The sequence below is a fragment of the Nesoenas mayeri genome (genome assembly GCF_963082525.1).
Source record: "Nesoenas mayeri genome assembly, chromosome: 12".
Taxonomy (NCBI): domain Eukaryota; kingdom Metazoa; phylum Chordata; class Aves; order Columbiformes; family Columbidae; genus Nesoenas; species Nesoenas mayeri.
This window is the reverse complement of record NC_137547.1, coordinates 19,084,407-19,103,050: the sequence shown is the minus strand read 5'-3', so window position 1 is coordinate 19,103,050 and position 18,644 is coordinate 19,084,407. Positions and strand designations below refer to the sequence as shown.

Here is an 18,644-nt window from a genome sequence, read left to right as displayed (position 1 = left end):
GGGATGAGATCAGGGACTCCAGAGGCCCTCCCCAACCTAACTCATGCCTAATATTAGGTAAATTGCCAGTATTCTGACTTTGTGTCAACTAAAGATTTATGCTTTGCATATTTTCTCCACTTGAAATATATTTAGACGGTGATAATACAGATTAACGATGTACATGCCGTCAACAAAGTAGCAGCTTATCCAGACCAGCTTCCGAGCCCTTGGAAAAATACTGTAGAGTGTGTAGCAGACCAAAATCTCCCCGCTGTGCATACGGCTCTCGGTAGCTCTTTTGACTCATATTCTGGAAATATGCGTGCCAATATCTGACTATATCTTTGAATGGAGCTATTCCAAGCAGGATCTTTTATAGAAGCTTGTATATTCTAATCATATAAAAACCAAAGTGCAACAGCTGAGAGTATCAGAAGACCCATTTATTATCTCATTGGCATCATCTTTACTGCAAGACGTTCAGTTTTTGTTATGGTGCTTCTTTTTAAGCATTTAAGCTACATTGTAGTGAAAACCTAGTGCTAATAAGATAACTAAACTTTTTCCATAAGAAATTAACTAATAAATAATCATTCCTTTATCAGAATATTATTTAATTTGTATTTTTTATCTAAGGTTATCATTGAAAAATCAAGTTACTACGGCTTTCACTGAAGCTTTGTACAAAAATTGTATAATTAGCAGAAACAGCAGTTCTGCTCACTTGAATAATACACCAAAAATGTCCAACTGTAAACAGAAGGCAAATCTAATCAGTACCTGCATTCTACTTAGTTCAACACTGAAGTACTTTACATAGGTCCAGGAATGTTTTCCCAGTCATTAATATCAGTCAAGAAATATTGCAGTGGAACCACACATTAAATCTTCTACCCAGAAGTTGACATTTCCATAGGCTTTCCATTTCAATTTACTTACTCTACCAATGTAAACTTTCCCTGCTACGCGCAAGTTGGCGTTTTCTGTCAGAGATACATTTTTCTGCTCATACAGCACATTAAGTGCATGACAAAATATTTTACCTGTTTTAAATGTTTCACTGATTGAGAGGAAACAAATTCAGACACAAAAACATTAACGCTTATCAGTTTCTGACATAAAACACTCATTTTAGCAATGCAGCCTTTTCTTACCAAAGGTATAAAGCAAACGATACAAAGATTCAAACAGGAAGCCAAACTGAACGTTACATAAATGAAATGTCTAAGAACATTAAATTTTACTGATAAAGATTTTTTTAGCTATGCTAGCATTATTAAAAAAAAAAAAAAGAAAACAAACACCACCTTATCAAATTACATGTGATTGAAATGTACAAAGCATAACAACTGGGCCATAAATGTTACCGTGAAAACCATGAGTCCAAGACAATCTAAATTCTCTCAGGGCTCATACTGTTGTGCCAATACCTCATGGTTAATAAAGCTGTTCTTTGACATTCGGCAACAAAATCCAAAATGCTCTTGAAAGATGTTATTGACTATCTTTGTTTTTTTCTTGCCTCTGTAAAATAGAGATAAAAGAGACAAATGTTGACACAAAACACTGCACAATTTTAGAAAACATTTCAGTAGAAAATCGCTTGCCACTAAACACTCCCACTCATTTCCAAAGCACAGCAGAAATGCTGCCCACTCCATCCACACAGAGCATCGCTGTGTGAGGAGCGCACATTAAACATGGTGAAAACCACCAGAATTTTCACAAATCATCATCAAAAAAAGATACCGAACAGAGAAAATACTACCTTCCTGATAAACATAGGGATTAATTTAGGGTCCTTAACTGAAATTCCAATTCTCTTTGTACCCTGTCAGGTGGCACTGGCAGATTCAAAGGTTCTCTGATATTTTCCCAGCTTAGTTCTCCTTCCAAGCACAAGCCCACCTGAATTACCTCGGGGACCATTCTAATGCTCAGCGTGCATGGCATTGAACTGACACAAAGTACAATCCCACGGGTTGCAAATTCTGATGGTCTGACTTTTTTTTGCAAGTCAGTTCAGGGGCAAAAGCTGAAAACCGAGCTGACCACATATATGATTAGTAGAAAATAAAATTAGGATTACTTGCAATTGTAACCTGTAGTATTTCTTGGCAAGATCAACATTTGTCCGTCCTTTCTGAAATGGATAAGACCACAAAATTAAATTCCAGTGATTACCCATTTTTTTTACTCCGCTACAAAGATAGTTAATTTCTTCAGTTGTGAAATCTTTTCGGGTTCTTCTCTTTTGTAAAGTTCTTGTCTTCGTGTCCAGGGAACACATTTCATTGTTCCACAAATATGTATTTTTCTGCAATTAAAAATTATGTAAATTCAAATGCTATTGCATATTTGGAAGTAACGTATTATTACTGATAATACGATCTTACGTAATTCTGAAGAAATTATTGCTTTGTCAAGATAACAATGGTTCTTCAAGATTTCTTCACTGTCACCTGCTTACTGACATACAGTGTTTTCCCATGACCATTTCTGTCCTGCCTACATAGTTTATACCTTTACTATGTTTTTTTCTTGAGGTTTCTGTTATACTACGCAAATGTTACAAGTGCAGGAAAAAGCGTACCTCCATAGCCATTATTCAGAAAGGACTGTCAGTTGAAAAACACTTAACTTATTCCAGGGATAAATCAGTAGGATTGGAGTAGAATCTCCTTTCAATAAAGTTCACTTTGCTACTGGGCTCCTGTTAAAGGTGACTTTAAAAGAACTTATGCAATTCATCATGATGTTATTTGGACATTTATAAATATGTGAGTGTATGATTAGGCTTTGCATAACTAACCTCACCCTTGTCAAGTGAATATATGCAATTTTCTTTTAAGCGCTGACATTCCTGGTTGCACATTTCTTTGACTCTTTGTCTCTTCAAGTTAGCATCTTGGGGTTTTTTGAAAGCTATGAAATTGTGAACAAGGAACCTCTTAGTTACTCGAAACTAACTGAAATCTACTGTAAAACTGAATATGGTGTTGTAAAGGAACATTTCTTCTAATGAACTTGAATATGTAAATATTGCTTTATTAGTAATACCTCATTTTCATTCAATCTTGTTCTCATAATTGACATTAACACTTGAGGATTATTTATGCATTGGAAGCAACTGGCAAATTACAGGAATTAACTCAAACATCAGTAATACTATGACTGAAGGTACAAGAACACAGGTACTTAGCTTGTCAGCCATTTCTCTCCAATAGCAAGCACAGGTGCTTTTCTAAATGCCCTGATGACCTAAATGCAAAACCTGATCTTTAAGTTATACTTACTAAAGAACTAATTTTCTGGTAATACTCACACTTTTTATACGTAGGTATCAAGTTATAGTTGTCAGTCAGCTTAGTATTTTCACTATGTTCATCTCTATTTGAAGTATTAGATTTATTTTTTCTAATTGGAGTCAAAAGAATACCTTAAAGAAACCCAAAGAATAAAATATTATGCATCTTTCTTAAAAATAAAAAACCACACACAAAACACAGGTAGTGTTTTAGGAATTAAAATTTAAGAGAGAACCATCTTTTGAGCCATACTACTATCTGGTCTTGGATGAAAGACTTGAAAATTCAGTTTACTTCAGAAAATGTCTACTTGCTAAAGGTAATAATGTACTAGTGTAATGAGCTCTTGAGATTAAATAAAGCTGTTTGTTTTGTTTTGTTTTTTTAAAAAAATGAGAAGACCTCCATAGCTATCATAGCCAAATTAATGAATTTCTGAATCTGGACGGGAAAAGACAATTTAAAAAAATCTACCAGCTTTTACTAGTTGATGAATGTAGTAAAGTATGGCTGTAGTTGGAGCTCTGCAACATGTACCCACAGACACCATATTCTGAAGAAAATTCCTTGTGAATTATGTAAAAAAAATATATATATATATGCAGAGTAAGAAAAAAATTATAACCATTAACTTTTTTGCCACAGTACAGAATAAAATACTGTAAAAGATATGTACTCTGCTATTTACCAATGGACAGTTATTGCGCATTATAAGGAATACCAGATTTCACAGGCAGCTGATGGTTCAGAGAGTTCCTAAAGGGCACTGCAGAAAGTGACAGATCTTATATTCACTTTTCCATCTCTACCTTAAGAATAAGATGCTAATAACATCTTATTCAACACCACATAATACAGGACAGGTAGACAGATCTCCTGTAGTTAATTTTCTGTTTTCAGTTACTTGCTCTAGTATTGTTGTATATGTTAAGGTTTACCCTTTATCTGTTTAGCACACGGAGACCCAAGTCCTTAGCAGAGCTCCAAGCAGGAACAGAAACAGGTATCATAGGATAACATGGCTGTAACTGTGTAATAGAGTGATGCTGAATCCAGGAACAGGCAACTGTACCATTTTCTGATCCCAACTATACCTCTCCCTTTTAAAAATTAATGCCACAAAACTGAAAAATACCAGATGGCATGGAAGTAACCCTGACAGGATTCAAAGTAGTATCTACAAAGAAAGCACTAGATAACTTCATTGTGAGGTAATGTGCATAACACAATTTTGTGATTATAGAATATGCATTTTCTGGCCTATTAATACACAGATTTTTTCATAGAATCTACAGGAAAAAAACCAAACATAATTCCCTATCTACAGCATCCCATGGTAAAGTCCTGCTAAAGAACTTCTTAAACAGTAAGGCTTTTTGCATTAATTTCCAAACTGAGCCCTTACTTTGGAAACTATCCTTTTTGCTCCTAAAAGTTGATATTTCTGTATGCAGTCTGTCTTTCTTCACTGGGGTCAGCACTATTTCTGGAAAATATAAAATGGACATCAGTACAAATGATAGTAAGCAGTAACCGTTTACTTTTCAAAATGCCTCCTTTAAACCAGAAAAAATATAGGATGCGCTTTTAATTCATCAAGAATTATAAGGCTCTTATATCTGTAAGTATGCAATATTAGAATAAAATGACCGTGTTATGATGTCATAGATCCATTCACATTTATTTCAACTTAATATATTCCCTTCTATTATTATAGTACTCAACTAACTCTGGTAAACAGGACAGAGCCTCATCAAAGCCCACAATGAGGATACATCACTACTGCAAAGAAATACACAAGATCCTCAAAACAAAAGTGGCTAGTTCTGATCTCATTTACTACAAATCATTAGTAAATTAAAGTGAGTGTATTTACAAGAGCAAGACAATCAGATTCACAGCAAATAAAGTTCAGAATTTTAAATGCAATTTAAAACAATAGTTACAACGACAAAAAATATCAGAATTACTCTCATAAGTTGCATATCTACTGTTGTTGCAAACAGCCAGTTTGCGAAGTTCCTTTTTATATCTTTCTTCAGCTTCCTGAATGACTTTGTGATGGTCACACTGGTATGGACAACTTTGCAACACCTTGGTAAAGGTTCTGCTATTGAAGGGCAGTCCTGCTGTACAACCTGGAAGATAAATAAAAGGATATTTCAAGCAGGACTGCTAAAGCACCTATCATAAAGTCCAGCATTTTCTTTTGCTCGCTATGATCAATAATTTGACCTCCAGTTTTCCAAATACACATCTCAAAAGAGGTCACACTTCTCATAGGTCTTAAAATTTCTGTAAAGTCAGTTCACTTACTGCATTGCTGTCTCATTAAGCCTCCTTTCATGGACTCGGGAAAGAAAGACCTAAGATAATATTTACCTAAACACCTTAAATTTGCCATCTTATGGGATGCGGATGTCGCTGAAGTAGATTTTTCTTCCTTGGTTATCTCTGGGTAGAATGCAAGCTGATCTAAATTAGGAAGGAAATAAAACCAGAAAGAAAGTGCAATCTGTCTCTTGCTGTGGTAATCATGCATTAGGATACCATTTAAATGGATCACATTTACATTTTTGTAAATCCAAATTAATTACATTTAATATAGTACTTTTTCATCACTCTCCCAAAGCATATTACTTCAATTTGAACACAGCAAAATAACTCTATAAACTTAAATTGCTTAACTATGTTCTATAGACTTTATTCCTATTTGGAATCAGATGCTGAAAAATGTGATGTACTGGAATATTATTTATTCTCAACCTAGAGATCAGCTTTGTTACCTGCAGAGCTACCATTCTGCTAAATATTAACCTAATGAATAAGCATAAATTTTATAAATCAACAGGAAACTAAACTTGATTGAACAGATCCCAATTCTGAAATAAGTATATCAGATGGAGAAGATCAATGCAAATCTGAAAAACGTTTATCTTAAACACATGTTCGACATGCAGGAATAGCTCCAGGCTAAAGTCCTTCTCACAGGTAGGCTCTATCCTCAGTCTTATAAGTACAGAACAAAACCAGCATCCTTACACATTTTTTATTAATGGCTTTCACTGTGCAGTACGGATTGTATTCAGACTAAGCTTAAAACATCTGTCTGTTATACATTCATTTGAATAGCTAAACTCAAAAAAAAAAAAAGCTAACATATGTCTTAGAAGAGAAGCAGAATAACTATTCTTCTAGCAAAATTGTGTATGATAAAGAATTCCAAACCAATGCGAATAAAGGATATTATACATAATGTACTCTATAATCTAATAATATATAATATTGGATAAAAAGCACTGGTAATAGTAGACAAAACTAATTAAAATCTCATTAAGAACAAAATTATTCAAGAAAGGAGCATGCTTAGCTATTTGTACCTGATGTGCATGTCTGTTTCATATTTTTAGCAATCCCTGCTGGTTGATTAAATGCGTGTTCGCTGGGAAGATCAAAATGTGAACAATTAAAAAAAAAATAATCAAACTTCATAACATACATTTACCTGTAGAATGACTACACACATTCCAAAGGCAAAACAAGGAGCACATTAAATATGTAAAACATACAAAAAAATAATTTGATTATCCCAAGCTACTGGGCTCGTGGTATCCAGCATGTAATCACTGTGTGATAGGAATCTGTTTACCAGAGATCTGATGAGCATTCCCTGCTGTGCTCTTCAGCACATCTGTGCCAGCATTTGGAATGCAGTGCTTTCAGGGGATGCTGGTTTCCAGAATAATTTGCAATCCTGGTTCACATAAGGATTACTCAGCGCACCTAAAACCTTCACAAAGTCTTCACAATAGTTTAGCTTTCACCAGATGTAGCAATTGTTCTCAAAGGTAACCGATTTTATTTTTTTCTTATACTGATTGACATTTTTGCAACCAACATGCTCCTATGATATGGTGATCATGCATTTTTCTGTGTCCTTGACTACCTCCAACTGCTGCAGGAGCAAGGAGCCTCATGCATAGTTATGCTTTGGTAACCACTGTTTTCACACAAATACATATGCAAGGAGAGCACTCCCCACTCCAAATGAGTTCCTTAACAGTTTTGTGCTTCAGAGATGAGAACAACAAATAAAGAAGCTGTGTGAAATTCAGCAGCAAAGCAAAATTTACCTGAATGTACCACAGAAAATATCCTAGGCTTTTGATAATTTCTGCAGTAGTTGCAAAGTTACAATGTAAAGCATGCAAGGAAACTGCAGAGGAGCTGGATCCAGCCAGCCACGTAAAAAGCACAACAAAAATGTGGAGCTCAAAAAAAGGAGAAACATAGTTTTGTTCATATTCTCTCATTGCTTGCCTTGAGGGATATTCCAGATATAAACTCAAGATAATGGAATCTGTATTTATTCTTGCAAGTTGCCTATAATCAATTTTTTGTTTATCAATAGGAAAGACAGTCATAAGAAGGGAAAAAAAAAAAAAAGAAAATAAGTATTCATGTGAGAGCAACGAGCAAGGGAACAGTAAATGACTGAACAAGACGCTTTTTCTTGCCATGCAGGGAAGCAATCGAACACGAGGGGAGAAAAGTGGGCGGAGAGTTTTCCTTAGTTTGTTGGCATTCCAATTTCAATTTTTTTGTGGAGCAGTTCCGTCAGTGCTGTTTTCCTAGTAAGTGCATACCACAGAAGTCTCTGTGGTTTCATGCAAACAAGTGGGTCCAATCTTGATCCATTGAATCAGTGAGAATTGAGGCAAAAAGTACAGATGCTTTTCAACACTATGTTGAAGGCGTTAGAGCACAGCTCTCTATACAATCTGACAGAAGCCCGCCATTCAGAGATAAAGATCAGAAGCTTTTATTACTACAATGCCCACAACCTTTGATCTGTTTTGTCAAAAACACTTCTACAGAATACTCACTAGTGAGCCACTGAAAGCCTATGCCTTTTCACTAGCAGAAAAACACATAATTAGTAACAGATAATTTGAAAGGCTAACATTCCATTTGGAAATTACTAAAGAAAAGCAACTTGGTATTTCTGCTTAGGTGTAAGATACTTACCTCACTTGAGGAACAGACTGATTTTTGACACAAGCAGTTTTTTCATTTATACCGTGCCTCTGAAGTACTATGCCTGCTTGCAGTTCATTAAGCGAATGTGGTATATTACTCTGTTCATTTTGTCTAGTAGAAGCATTGACTGGGGCCACAGTGCTCACTATTCCATTTTTCAGTGGAGAAGATGGAGCAAGAACACGATCATCCAACCTAGAGGTCAACGGTGGACAATGTACTTCTTTATGTGTTCTTCCTATGTAAATTTTTGGATCAGCAGGATTCACTTCATAGTATTTTGATGCTTCAGTATTGGCTTCTGAAGACCTGTCTACCAATACTCTTCCTTGCACTCTCTCCTGTATCAAAAAATACTAGTTAGCAACTACACAAGCTCTTTAAAAATAGGAAATAAATCTAGCAACAAGACTAAGTAAAATAGACCAGTCTAACTCTGAAGGTAAAACAAATTCCAGAGAAGCTTCAAAACCCCCTGATCTAAAGCAAACAAGACAGCAATGCTGCTGAAGGTGTTCAAGGGGTAGTTACTACGTGACGATTCCGGGCTGAAGCAATGGATTTGTTAACATACAAGGCACTTAGAGAAAGGAAAAAAAATTAATTAACTTAGATCCAGCTAAATAACTCAAAAACTTGCTGTTCCACACCCAGAGTTACTAAGTAGCTATACGGCACAAGGAAAACAGGAAACAATTTTATTTCAGTTTATATTCGCATTTGTTCATTATCATCTTTCCCATCACAGCTGCACAATAATGGGAATTTCATGCATACAAATATTAAAATTATTGGTTCAAATGACTGGCAAAGTAAAACCAAATCCAACTCTTGTTTCTCCAACCTAAGTGATCTCAGTTTTGTAGAAAATCTGGGTTTATAATAAACTAAAATGCTTCAAAGAAATACAGATGCCTGCATTCTCTGATTGCCCTGCATACTTGTAACTTTGTATGATCCACAGTAATGGTAAAAGTTGCAGGTCATAGTTTCACACATATCCAATGTTTTCCTCACTTCTCTAGCTCACACTGACATTATCTTAAGGGTTTACTTTCTATTTCTCCCTAAACTCCAGAAAGATTTGCTTAAGTTTGATCCTACTTTAGTAAATAGGCCCACCTCATTATGCTCTTTTTCAATCAACTGTATTCTGTGTAAAATTTCTTTGGCTTTCTTCCAGTAGTCTTGTAGACTTCTTTTTCTGTCTCGCACATCCAACTCTTCTGCATTGTCCACATTTAATGAATTATCATTTATTTGCAGAGACAATTGTTCAGCTTTATAGAATATAAATCAAAATTAATATTGCAAATTCTACCAATTAACATGCTAATAAGTATTTATTATATTTTAGCATGCTGAGGGATGGCCCAAATAATTTAATGCAAAATATGACCTCTTAGTAATTTTGTATTACTGTTAATTGAAATTTACATATAAATGTTAATACACTTCTAATATAAACTACAGTTACAAGAGGTGAGCTTGCAATTGTAGTTACTATAAGTTGTTCACACAATGATGCTGTACTCTAAAAAGTAACTTTATCATGGACTTAATCTTAACTTTACAGGTCCCTTACAAGTGTGGGTCCGGTTACTTTTTTTAAAAAACAACTCCATATTAATGGACAGTGAAAATCACTACACACCTCCAATCTTAAACAAAACTCTCAGTTAAGTTTTCAGTACAAAAACACAGATACATGCTTTTTACTAATTATCAATTGCATAATACCTTTCATGCTTTAGAGACTAAAGGACAAGGTGTCTTTCTGTTTCATTGGTAGTATTATACTGTTAATTAAAACAAAACAAACAAACGAGACACTTCAAAACACACTCTACTTTAAAAATAAAGATCAAGGTTTTTTAATATTGCAATATAATTGTATTCATAGTGATTTGGGTTTGATTATCTACTGGTTTCATCTCTATGTACAACAGCACACACCCAGGAATAGAGTGCCAACTAAGTCTTAAATGACAATGTTAATATCTTGCATATGATTTATAGATGGGAAAGCTTTTAAGAACTAGGCCTCAATTTATTGGATTCACAAATGCATTATTGCAACATTGTTAATTTTTACTTTTATTTTTTCTACTTAAATCCCATAATCAGTCCATGGTGACCAATATACAACTTTTCTGCAGAATACAAACGTCTCTTGGAGTACACAGAATAACAAAGCCACGACAGGTAAAATCATTTCGAAAGTCAACAGAACTTAAAGATGGAAGTAATCTCTGTAATTTTTAAAGCAGTAACAGTAAGCTTACTCATTTGTTTGCAGTTTTGCAGCACAAAAGTAGCAGCTTTGTTTAGTTCTTCATCCTGAGACTCAGTTAATACCTGAATCATAAGTGGAAGACCATTGTTCTGGAGCAGTTCACACTGGTTTTCTTCTAAAATAGGACATTGTAAAGAAAAAAGTGTTATATTTTCACCACATATGCTTGGGAAAGCCCTGAGGAGCCTAGCAAAACATTTCAGAGTTATCTTCTGGTTATGCTACTTCAAAAACAATACTGTTACATAGCTTTTTAAAAAAATTAATAGCTATGTAAAGTGGACAGAAGCTGTATATATCAAGGGCCATTAAAAACAGAGTTCAAAAAGATTTATTTGGTATATGTACTGTAGTAGTTTTCAGGTCTGGATGAATTTTCCCCTGAGATACCAAAGCCCAGCTCTGAATTCTTGTATAATAGTCTACTACTTCTAAGCTCTTGAAGATGCTATCTGTTAACAGGTTTTAAAATTAAAAAATGAAACATTATAGCAAACTTTTTTTTCTGAGTATTAATATTACATCTCATTAATGTTGACAAATATATAAAGGGTGAGTGTCAGGAGGATGGAGCCAGGCTCTTCTCGGTGACAACCAATGATAGGACAAGGGATAATGGGTTCAAACTGGAACACAAAAGGTTCCACTTAAATTTGAGAAGAAACTTCTTCCCAGTGAGGGTGGCAGAGCCTGGAACAGGCTGCCCAGGGAGGTTGTGGAGTCGCCTTCTGTGCAGACATTCCAACCCGCCTGGACACCTTCCTGTGTAACCTCATCTGGGTGTTCCTGCTCCATGGGGGGATTGCACTGGATGAGCTTTCAAGGTTCTTTCCAATTCCTGACATTCTGTGATTCTGTGAATAGAACTTTCCCTCATGTTCCCATCTTGATGAAATGACATCATTGAAGTAATGTATGAGAATTCAGCAGAAACTGACAGGAAAAATTAAAAAAAAGATCTTACCACAAACTTCAGTGCAGTGTCCAATTGTTAGAATAATACTGATTTTTTCTCCTGTATCCAGAGTGTCATTGGACAGCAGCTTCAGTAGCTCTGACACAGTGTGATACTTTGTCAAGACAACACCCGTGGTAGCTATTATGTTAAAAATAATTTGGAGAAAAATAAGCTAGACAGAATGCAGGCATCATCCAAGCATAAACCACTGTTTTTCATGGGAACTCTGCAGACCTCTGCAAGCTTTGGACCTGCACAGTCCTTCTCTCTCATTTTAACAATTCAAATTGTGACATCCCTTGCAGTGCAGTAATTCTGCCCGTGCTGCTCCCCAAATCCAACACTGCCCTTTCTCCCCGATCGTGCTGTATGGAGGTGTAGTAGAAGATCAGATAAACAAGGGCTTTGCAACGTGCAAGTTTTGTAGACCTCTGCTGAGTTTCTCAATATCCTTTATCAGCTCCAGAACAGAGCAAGAAAGAGTAGAAAAAGGTTTGACACATGGTCTATCTGCCGCAAAAAGAGCCAAGAAATTTTCTGGTAGAGTGCAATCTTTTACTGGAACTGGGAACACCACTGCTGGTAATTACATGCTGAAACCTAACCCTGTCACATAACAACTTCTCTGAAACTAGGCTCAAAACCAGTGCAGGTATACAGTTTTAAACTTCTTTGAACTTCTGGTAGCGAGCACTTACGGCAGTAGCATCATATAAAATAATCATGGCCAGCACCACTGGCTCATCAGGCTCACAGGTTTCTCAAAATCTTCTGATGGAATATACAAAGAGCTCATTAGGACAGGACTATCCAGAGAGTAAATCAGGGTGAAGACGTGTTATACAGATATATCACATTTTCAGCTCCATGACCCAGTTACTAGAGCTTCCAGAACTTATTAGCTCACACATAGGTTTACAGAAACACAAGGCTTAACTCCGGGATCCAAGTTGACCGCCATAGCCAGTTCTCAGCTTTATTTACACAAAACTAGCTCCGGGATCTTATTTTTCATTTTCGGTATAGGTTAAGCTTCACTATGTTTATTTTAGCAACAAGGGGAAAACAACCAACCTCAGATGAACTGAATCATTCCCCACAGACATGTTTGAATTTTAAAAAATCCGTAATATAAACTGATATGTATATAATTTAATTGCCTTTTAGCATCCACTCATAGCACTTCTCTACCAAAATGAGACTTTAAAAATTGCATTTTAAAATTACCATATGTAAAAAATGGTAGGAGGCTTTTCACTCACAGTCGTTAGCAATGCAGGCATCCAGAGTCTTTGTTACTACTACTGCAAGTTTTGTGCTAGAGTGACTCATACAGGAATCACGCATCAGCTTGATGAGAACTTTAGCTAACGTATCCAGTCCTCCAACAGAAACAAAATATTTCTGCACATATGCTTAGTGGGAAAAAAAAAAGAAAAATGTGTCTTAAATAATATAAGTTTCAAATTGTTTTAGCATTTTATCAATTCAGGTCATCACAATTTTTCTGTGCATGTATTAATCATTACCTTTCCACCCATACAACAGAAATGAAGCTGGATATATATAAATCTCAAGAAATTTAGTCATCGCCTTTTAAAATAGTTACAAGAAACACATAGCCCTAAAATATGCATACAAACAGCAAACATTATGCCTGAATTCTACCTAAGTTATGGTTTTCAGAGGTGTAATAATGACTTACATTTGTAAAATACTTCTAATCAAAATAGCTTCCAAATAGTTTTTACTGACTTTACTAAATGCAGTCAGTTTGTAGCTATTTGTGGACTTAAACACAACACAGCACAAGTAAAGATGGTAGAATTTAGTTTTCAGAGTAAAAGCTGGAAGAACAGCAAAAGAATTTGTAAAGATTGACAAAAATAAATCAAACATTTAACAGTTGAATTAACTTTACTTTCGGAAAAGAAAAACTATTTAAAGCTTGAGCTGCACTTACAGTTATTTGCAACTGTGAGACCAACAAACGAACAAATAGGACGAACTATCTCAGGTTCTGTGCAACTTTCGAGCCACTCTTTGGCATACGGAAAGACTGAACAGCAAATATTTTGATTATCTTCTGGAAAAATAAAAACAAATAAACCCAAATCAAAATCTGAAATTTCAGTTGAACAGTAAAAATGAAAACTAACTGTTGTCACCTTGGAAAAATACTTTAAACTTTCTCCACAATTTTAACAGCAACACTTACCATTCTGAGGATTGTTAACACAGGCACAGAGAGTACTGCATACTGAAGACCACAGCTGATAGCACTGATTCGTATTTTCATCTGACAGATTCATCTCAGATGTGGAAAGAGTTGTTCTGTTAAGAACAATGCAAACCAGTCCCAAATCGGCAAGCAAATATAAGTCTCAAATAGTCTATAATTTTTCTGTTTGAATTGCAACTGTTTGTTTACCTGAATAACTGTAGCAGAAGACCAATGCAGCCTGTATCTCTGACATAGGTTTGCCCACTTTCTAAGAAAGAACATATACAAGACTCCGAAGACACATGCAACTTGAGACAAAATTCTTAATGTCACATTTAATTTACTTATGTGCATTCTATTTCCATTTCCTAAGCATATATGGCCCATAAACACAAAACAAAAATCACAGCAACAATTTGGCAAAAATGTTCCATTTCTTTCTATGTCTATTTTTTTCTATATGTTGTCAGAAACTACTGGTTTGCATTTTTTTTTCTTAACTATGATTTCAGTTTTTGGACTACAACACTTTCTGCTATTTAAGGAAATCCCAGTAAGCAACGATCTACTTACGCACTTCAGGTTCAGTTACATCAACCATCCATCTTTATAAATTAAATTTACCAAAACATTAGTTACTGAATGTTACAAATGTCTGTACTGCAGGTTGGCAGATAGAAAAAAAAAATAGGAGTTATAAAACAGAAAAAAACCGCAACTTACTATTATTTGAAACCAGTACTAAGATGACATAGACAGACATCCTTTTCAAGTTCACACCAGAATCCTTATTAACTAAAAATAAAATGAGGTCTTCAAACAATGCAGAAGTACACAAGGTTTGTTGACAATAAACTGAAACCAGAAAATAAAAACCATTAAGTCCTAAAGCAAGCCATTCAAAATCCTACATTATTTTTGTAATACAGTAACTACAGTCTCAGTTGCATCCAGTATGTGGTGAGTGGAGACAGAACACCACTATAAAGTGACTGAGGGCTTCCTCCCATAGTTAGTTTTAATGCAATCAGGACCTTGGCAAACTTTGGAACAATCTACAAGTCACTGAATGCTTGCTGAGGAAGAGTGGTGCAGCTGACAGATATACAGACATGCTGTCTGCACCAATCAACAAGGTATTTCTCCAAATCTGGGGACAGACAAGGGAAACGGTAGCAACTTTATCAGCTCGAGTCATGGGCAGTAATCTTGTAATCTGATTTTTTGAGACCAAAAAAGTAACAGAGACAAAGCACAAGCAATAACGTGGGATCATAACTGTCTCATAACTGACAAATAATATTACTTATCATTACCATTACTCTCTATTATAATTCCTAAGGTAAACAAAGCCGCTTCCTTCACTATGCAATGAACACTTGACTTTGCAAGATCATTTATAAACATCAAACCACCAATTTCTCGAAAATATTCACTTGCTTCACCTACAACAGAAAAAATGAACAAAAATTAAACTTTTGCTTTTGTTTCTCTGTAAAATGAAAATGGTCCAAGACTCTATAACTTCTCAAGCCTTACATCCTTTAGATATTTTTTACAGTGGCAACCAGATTCTTAGCATTTATTGTGATCATAAATTTGCGTTGCTTCTAATGAAAAATGCTTCTTACTGTTTTGTTGACAAATTGAATAAATAGTGATCAAAGCCTCTTTCTGAGATGCAGGGCAGTCCATCTGATATTTAAGGCATTCAAGCAGTAAGTTCAGATCTGTTTTCATATCTAAGAGCAAACACAAAAAAAACTTCATGCAAATTGTTATATTTTCTTTATACTGATCCATTTAGTATTACAATAAATTTGACCAAAAATGTAGTACGTATACACTTTTTAAAGAAAAAAAAATACAGTGAGCAAAACAGAGCTACACCACTTCTATCCATCTATAAATGACAAACATACCTAACATAAAAATATTCTTCTCCATAGTATGTTATTTGAGTATGATTCCTTTGCTAAAGTAACAGCTCCCTTTTAATATTTCTGGCCTTTAACTATCAGTAACTGTTAGTAAATGTGATGTAAATTACTGAATACTGAAGTCACAACTGCAAGGTATAATACATTAAGTGTATTTAAGTTAATAATCTAGAACCATAAAAATATTCAGAGTGAAAATGCAAATGAAAATCTACAGAGTGAATAGAGAAAGAATCCAACAAAGCAAGGCTTGCTATATGATATTTAGTTACAGTAGACTTAATCACCATACCATCTAGAATCTTTAATAAGTTGTCAGGTTAGTAAGCTAACACAAAGCATTTTCTGGGCACCTACATACAACTCTAGGTAGGTAAACCACTTTGCAAATCTGTTTCTTAGTCTCTTGGGTATAATAAAAAGACTTATTTCCTAATTATTTGCAACAGTAACAGCAGATATTGTGTATTTTAAACACTTGCAAGATTTGCCATTAGATTTGCCCTTACCACACAGTTTTTTCTGCACCTTCTGATTTTCCATTTTTGGTTGTAGCCCTGTTCTTGTTCTACAATGGCAAGGAAAAAGTGGTTTATTTTCTGTTTAGATTAGCAGTGTTTGTAATATCATACGCAGTATCAATTAAAAATTTTTTCTTAAAATACACCCCATTTTTTTTGGTTTTACACTATCATTTGACACACAGTTTAATATGCTCTCGAATGGCAAAGACTTCCTTTGGAAATACAGTATTTTTATAGTAACACTGCATTTGTAACTATTTTGTTATTATGTTTTGAAAGTTAACATTTTGCAAAAATCAGGTGATTCCACGTTACTATCGTGGGGCACAGAAAACACCCATCAATAAAAATATACCAATCTCTGTGTCATTTATCACAACAAATCTGATCCAGTTTTCCCTACAACTTTGTCATCAGCCAACAAGTGGCAGTAAGGCCACCAAGTAATGTTATGTAGACGATCAAGTGTGTCTGACATCCACTATAAAACATTCATTCTACTACAGCTACTCAGTGAGCCACTAAAACATAACTATGTTGTTTGATCAGAATTGACCAAAACCAAAGACAATGAGCGTAAATGGAGACATTCTTTCTTAAAGTAAGAATTTATTTTTGTTCACCAAAGAAATCACATTACATGAACCACGTGAACCAGAAAACCCCACAGCATTGATTCTGCATAAACCTCGTGCCAGCATCCAAGTTAGTCAAGCAGTACTGACAGGGAAATTCAGGTTTGGCAGCAGACAGACAGTCCCTTGGAGACAAAATTTGAAAAGAGTTTATCTTCCTTTACCCTTTCAGGAATGATAATGTATATGCATTTCATCTTGTTGCAAATCTAATCCTGCCACAATAGCAGAAAAGTTTCAGGTCTTCCTCACGTCTTTTTACCCCTACTGATAGCACCCTACTAGTCTAAGAGAAAACAAAAACTACCTACGTATTCCTTAACAAAAGAAAGGCTGTAAAATGAGCTCATTTCAGAGCTAGTTTCAAAGTTTAATTAAAATTACATTTATACAATTAAGGAACCTTAAATATAAGCAGCACAAGTTTTTTTTTAATGCTATAGAAAGATAGGTCTTGACCCCAACCGGATCTTTTTTCGCAACATACAGAAGGCACACAAAATCGTATTTATAAGACAGCCGCCATTAAAATGCAAATAGCTCAATTCTGATGTTGCATCAAAGGGCAAAGATGAAAAGATAAATTACAGTATTTGCTACAGACTTCTGGTAAACATTGCCTATAAAATACGTTCCCTCTTCCCCATCAGTTATGGGAAACAACCTAGTAACATCTCCTCAGACTTCAAAACTACACTCTTAAAAAAGTGTAGTTCAGAAAACTGAGTTCAATTAAAAAAAAAAATCATGTACATTTAAACTGTAAAATAAATTGAAGAGTCACTGCACTGTAATCCCTTTGTGTTCTCCTGTAGCATGAAATATTCTGTAATTTCTTCACAAGTTACCTTTACATTAATTTTTCTAAAGCACTGCACATACCAGGTTTCACTTAAGCAGAAAAAAATTCCCAAATCCACAGACTACTTAATACATAATTATCTTCAGCACTGCATGAAGCCAAATAAAGAACTTAACTGGATATATAAATTTTGAGCATCCATTAAAACATATTCAGTCTTGATAATACCCACAGGTTGAATTAAGGTAACCAATCAAGGCTATTTATATTTAACAGATACTTAACATAAGTGTTATTGAGTTAAAGGAAGATGTGTACTGTGTTAATTTTAATATTAGTACAATTATTCCTTTAAAAATAAGCCTCGAAGCTTCTTTCAAGCATTTTATTTCAAAACACATTATAAAGCTACTAGAATTGATCTACTGAGATTAATGGATGTGTCTGTTCAGCAGCATTAGAGCACAGAGCTTGAACGCTCAGACAGACGGACACAGTTGTGGAGCTCAGGAGGCTGACGGGAAGGTGCCCAGTCAGGGCCTGGGCTACTGGACTCAGCCCTGTGAGGACACACCAGGGTAGAAACCGTCAGTCTCAGGGGTATTTGTTCTTTTTAAAATCCAATGGTCAAATCCTGTGCGTCAGAAGTTTGGGTTGCTGGTGTCCTATTGAAACAAAACCAGCAGCAGCTGAGGGTGCAACTGCTGACTTGAGAAACGCTGCTCAGCCTGACAGGCCTTTGAAGTCTTCCCGTGCTATTTCAGCGTTCATCCCATCCCGCCGCCCGCTCCAATGAGCCATGTATCATTTATAGCTCATTATTACAGTTAGGCTTTGAAGTGTTAAGAAGTACTCCGGATCATTCCAAACATAAAAAGGGAAGAACGCATAAAAGATTTAAAAATAAAAAAAGGCCAACAGTCTCAAGATGAAAC

At 35.2% G+C, this 18,644-nt stretch overlaps 1 protein-coding gene across 1 annotated transcript; it reads right to left on the bottom strand.

Annotated features, from left to right (window-relative positions):
* Positions 1–1,002: 1,002 nt before the first annotated feature.
* TERB1 (telomere repeat binding bouquet formation protein 1) lies at positions 1,003–16,291 on the bottom strand (the record flags this gene model as incomplete). Its single annotated transcript, XM_080352246.1, is given in 21 exon segments — positions 1,003–1,506; positions 2,072–2,281; positions 2,795–2,907; positions 3,308–3,421; positions 4,696–4,776; positions 5,261–5,428; positions 5,673–5,765; positions 6,940–6,950; positions 6,952–7,044; positions 8,319–8,671; positions 9,453–9,610; positions 10,616–10,741; positions 11,591–11,722; positions 12,847–12,999; positions 13,548–13,670; positions 13,803–13,918; positions 14,016–14,076; positions 14,532–14,663; positions 15,125–15,253; positions 15,440–15,550; positions 16,258–16,291. Coding segments are annotated over 21 exon segments (2,541 nt in total). The 3' UTR covers positions 1,003–1,476.
* Positions 16,292–18,644: the final 2,353 nt, after the last annotated feature.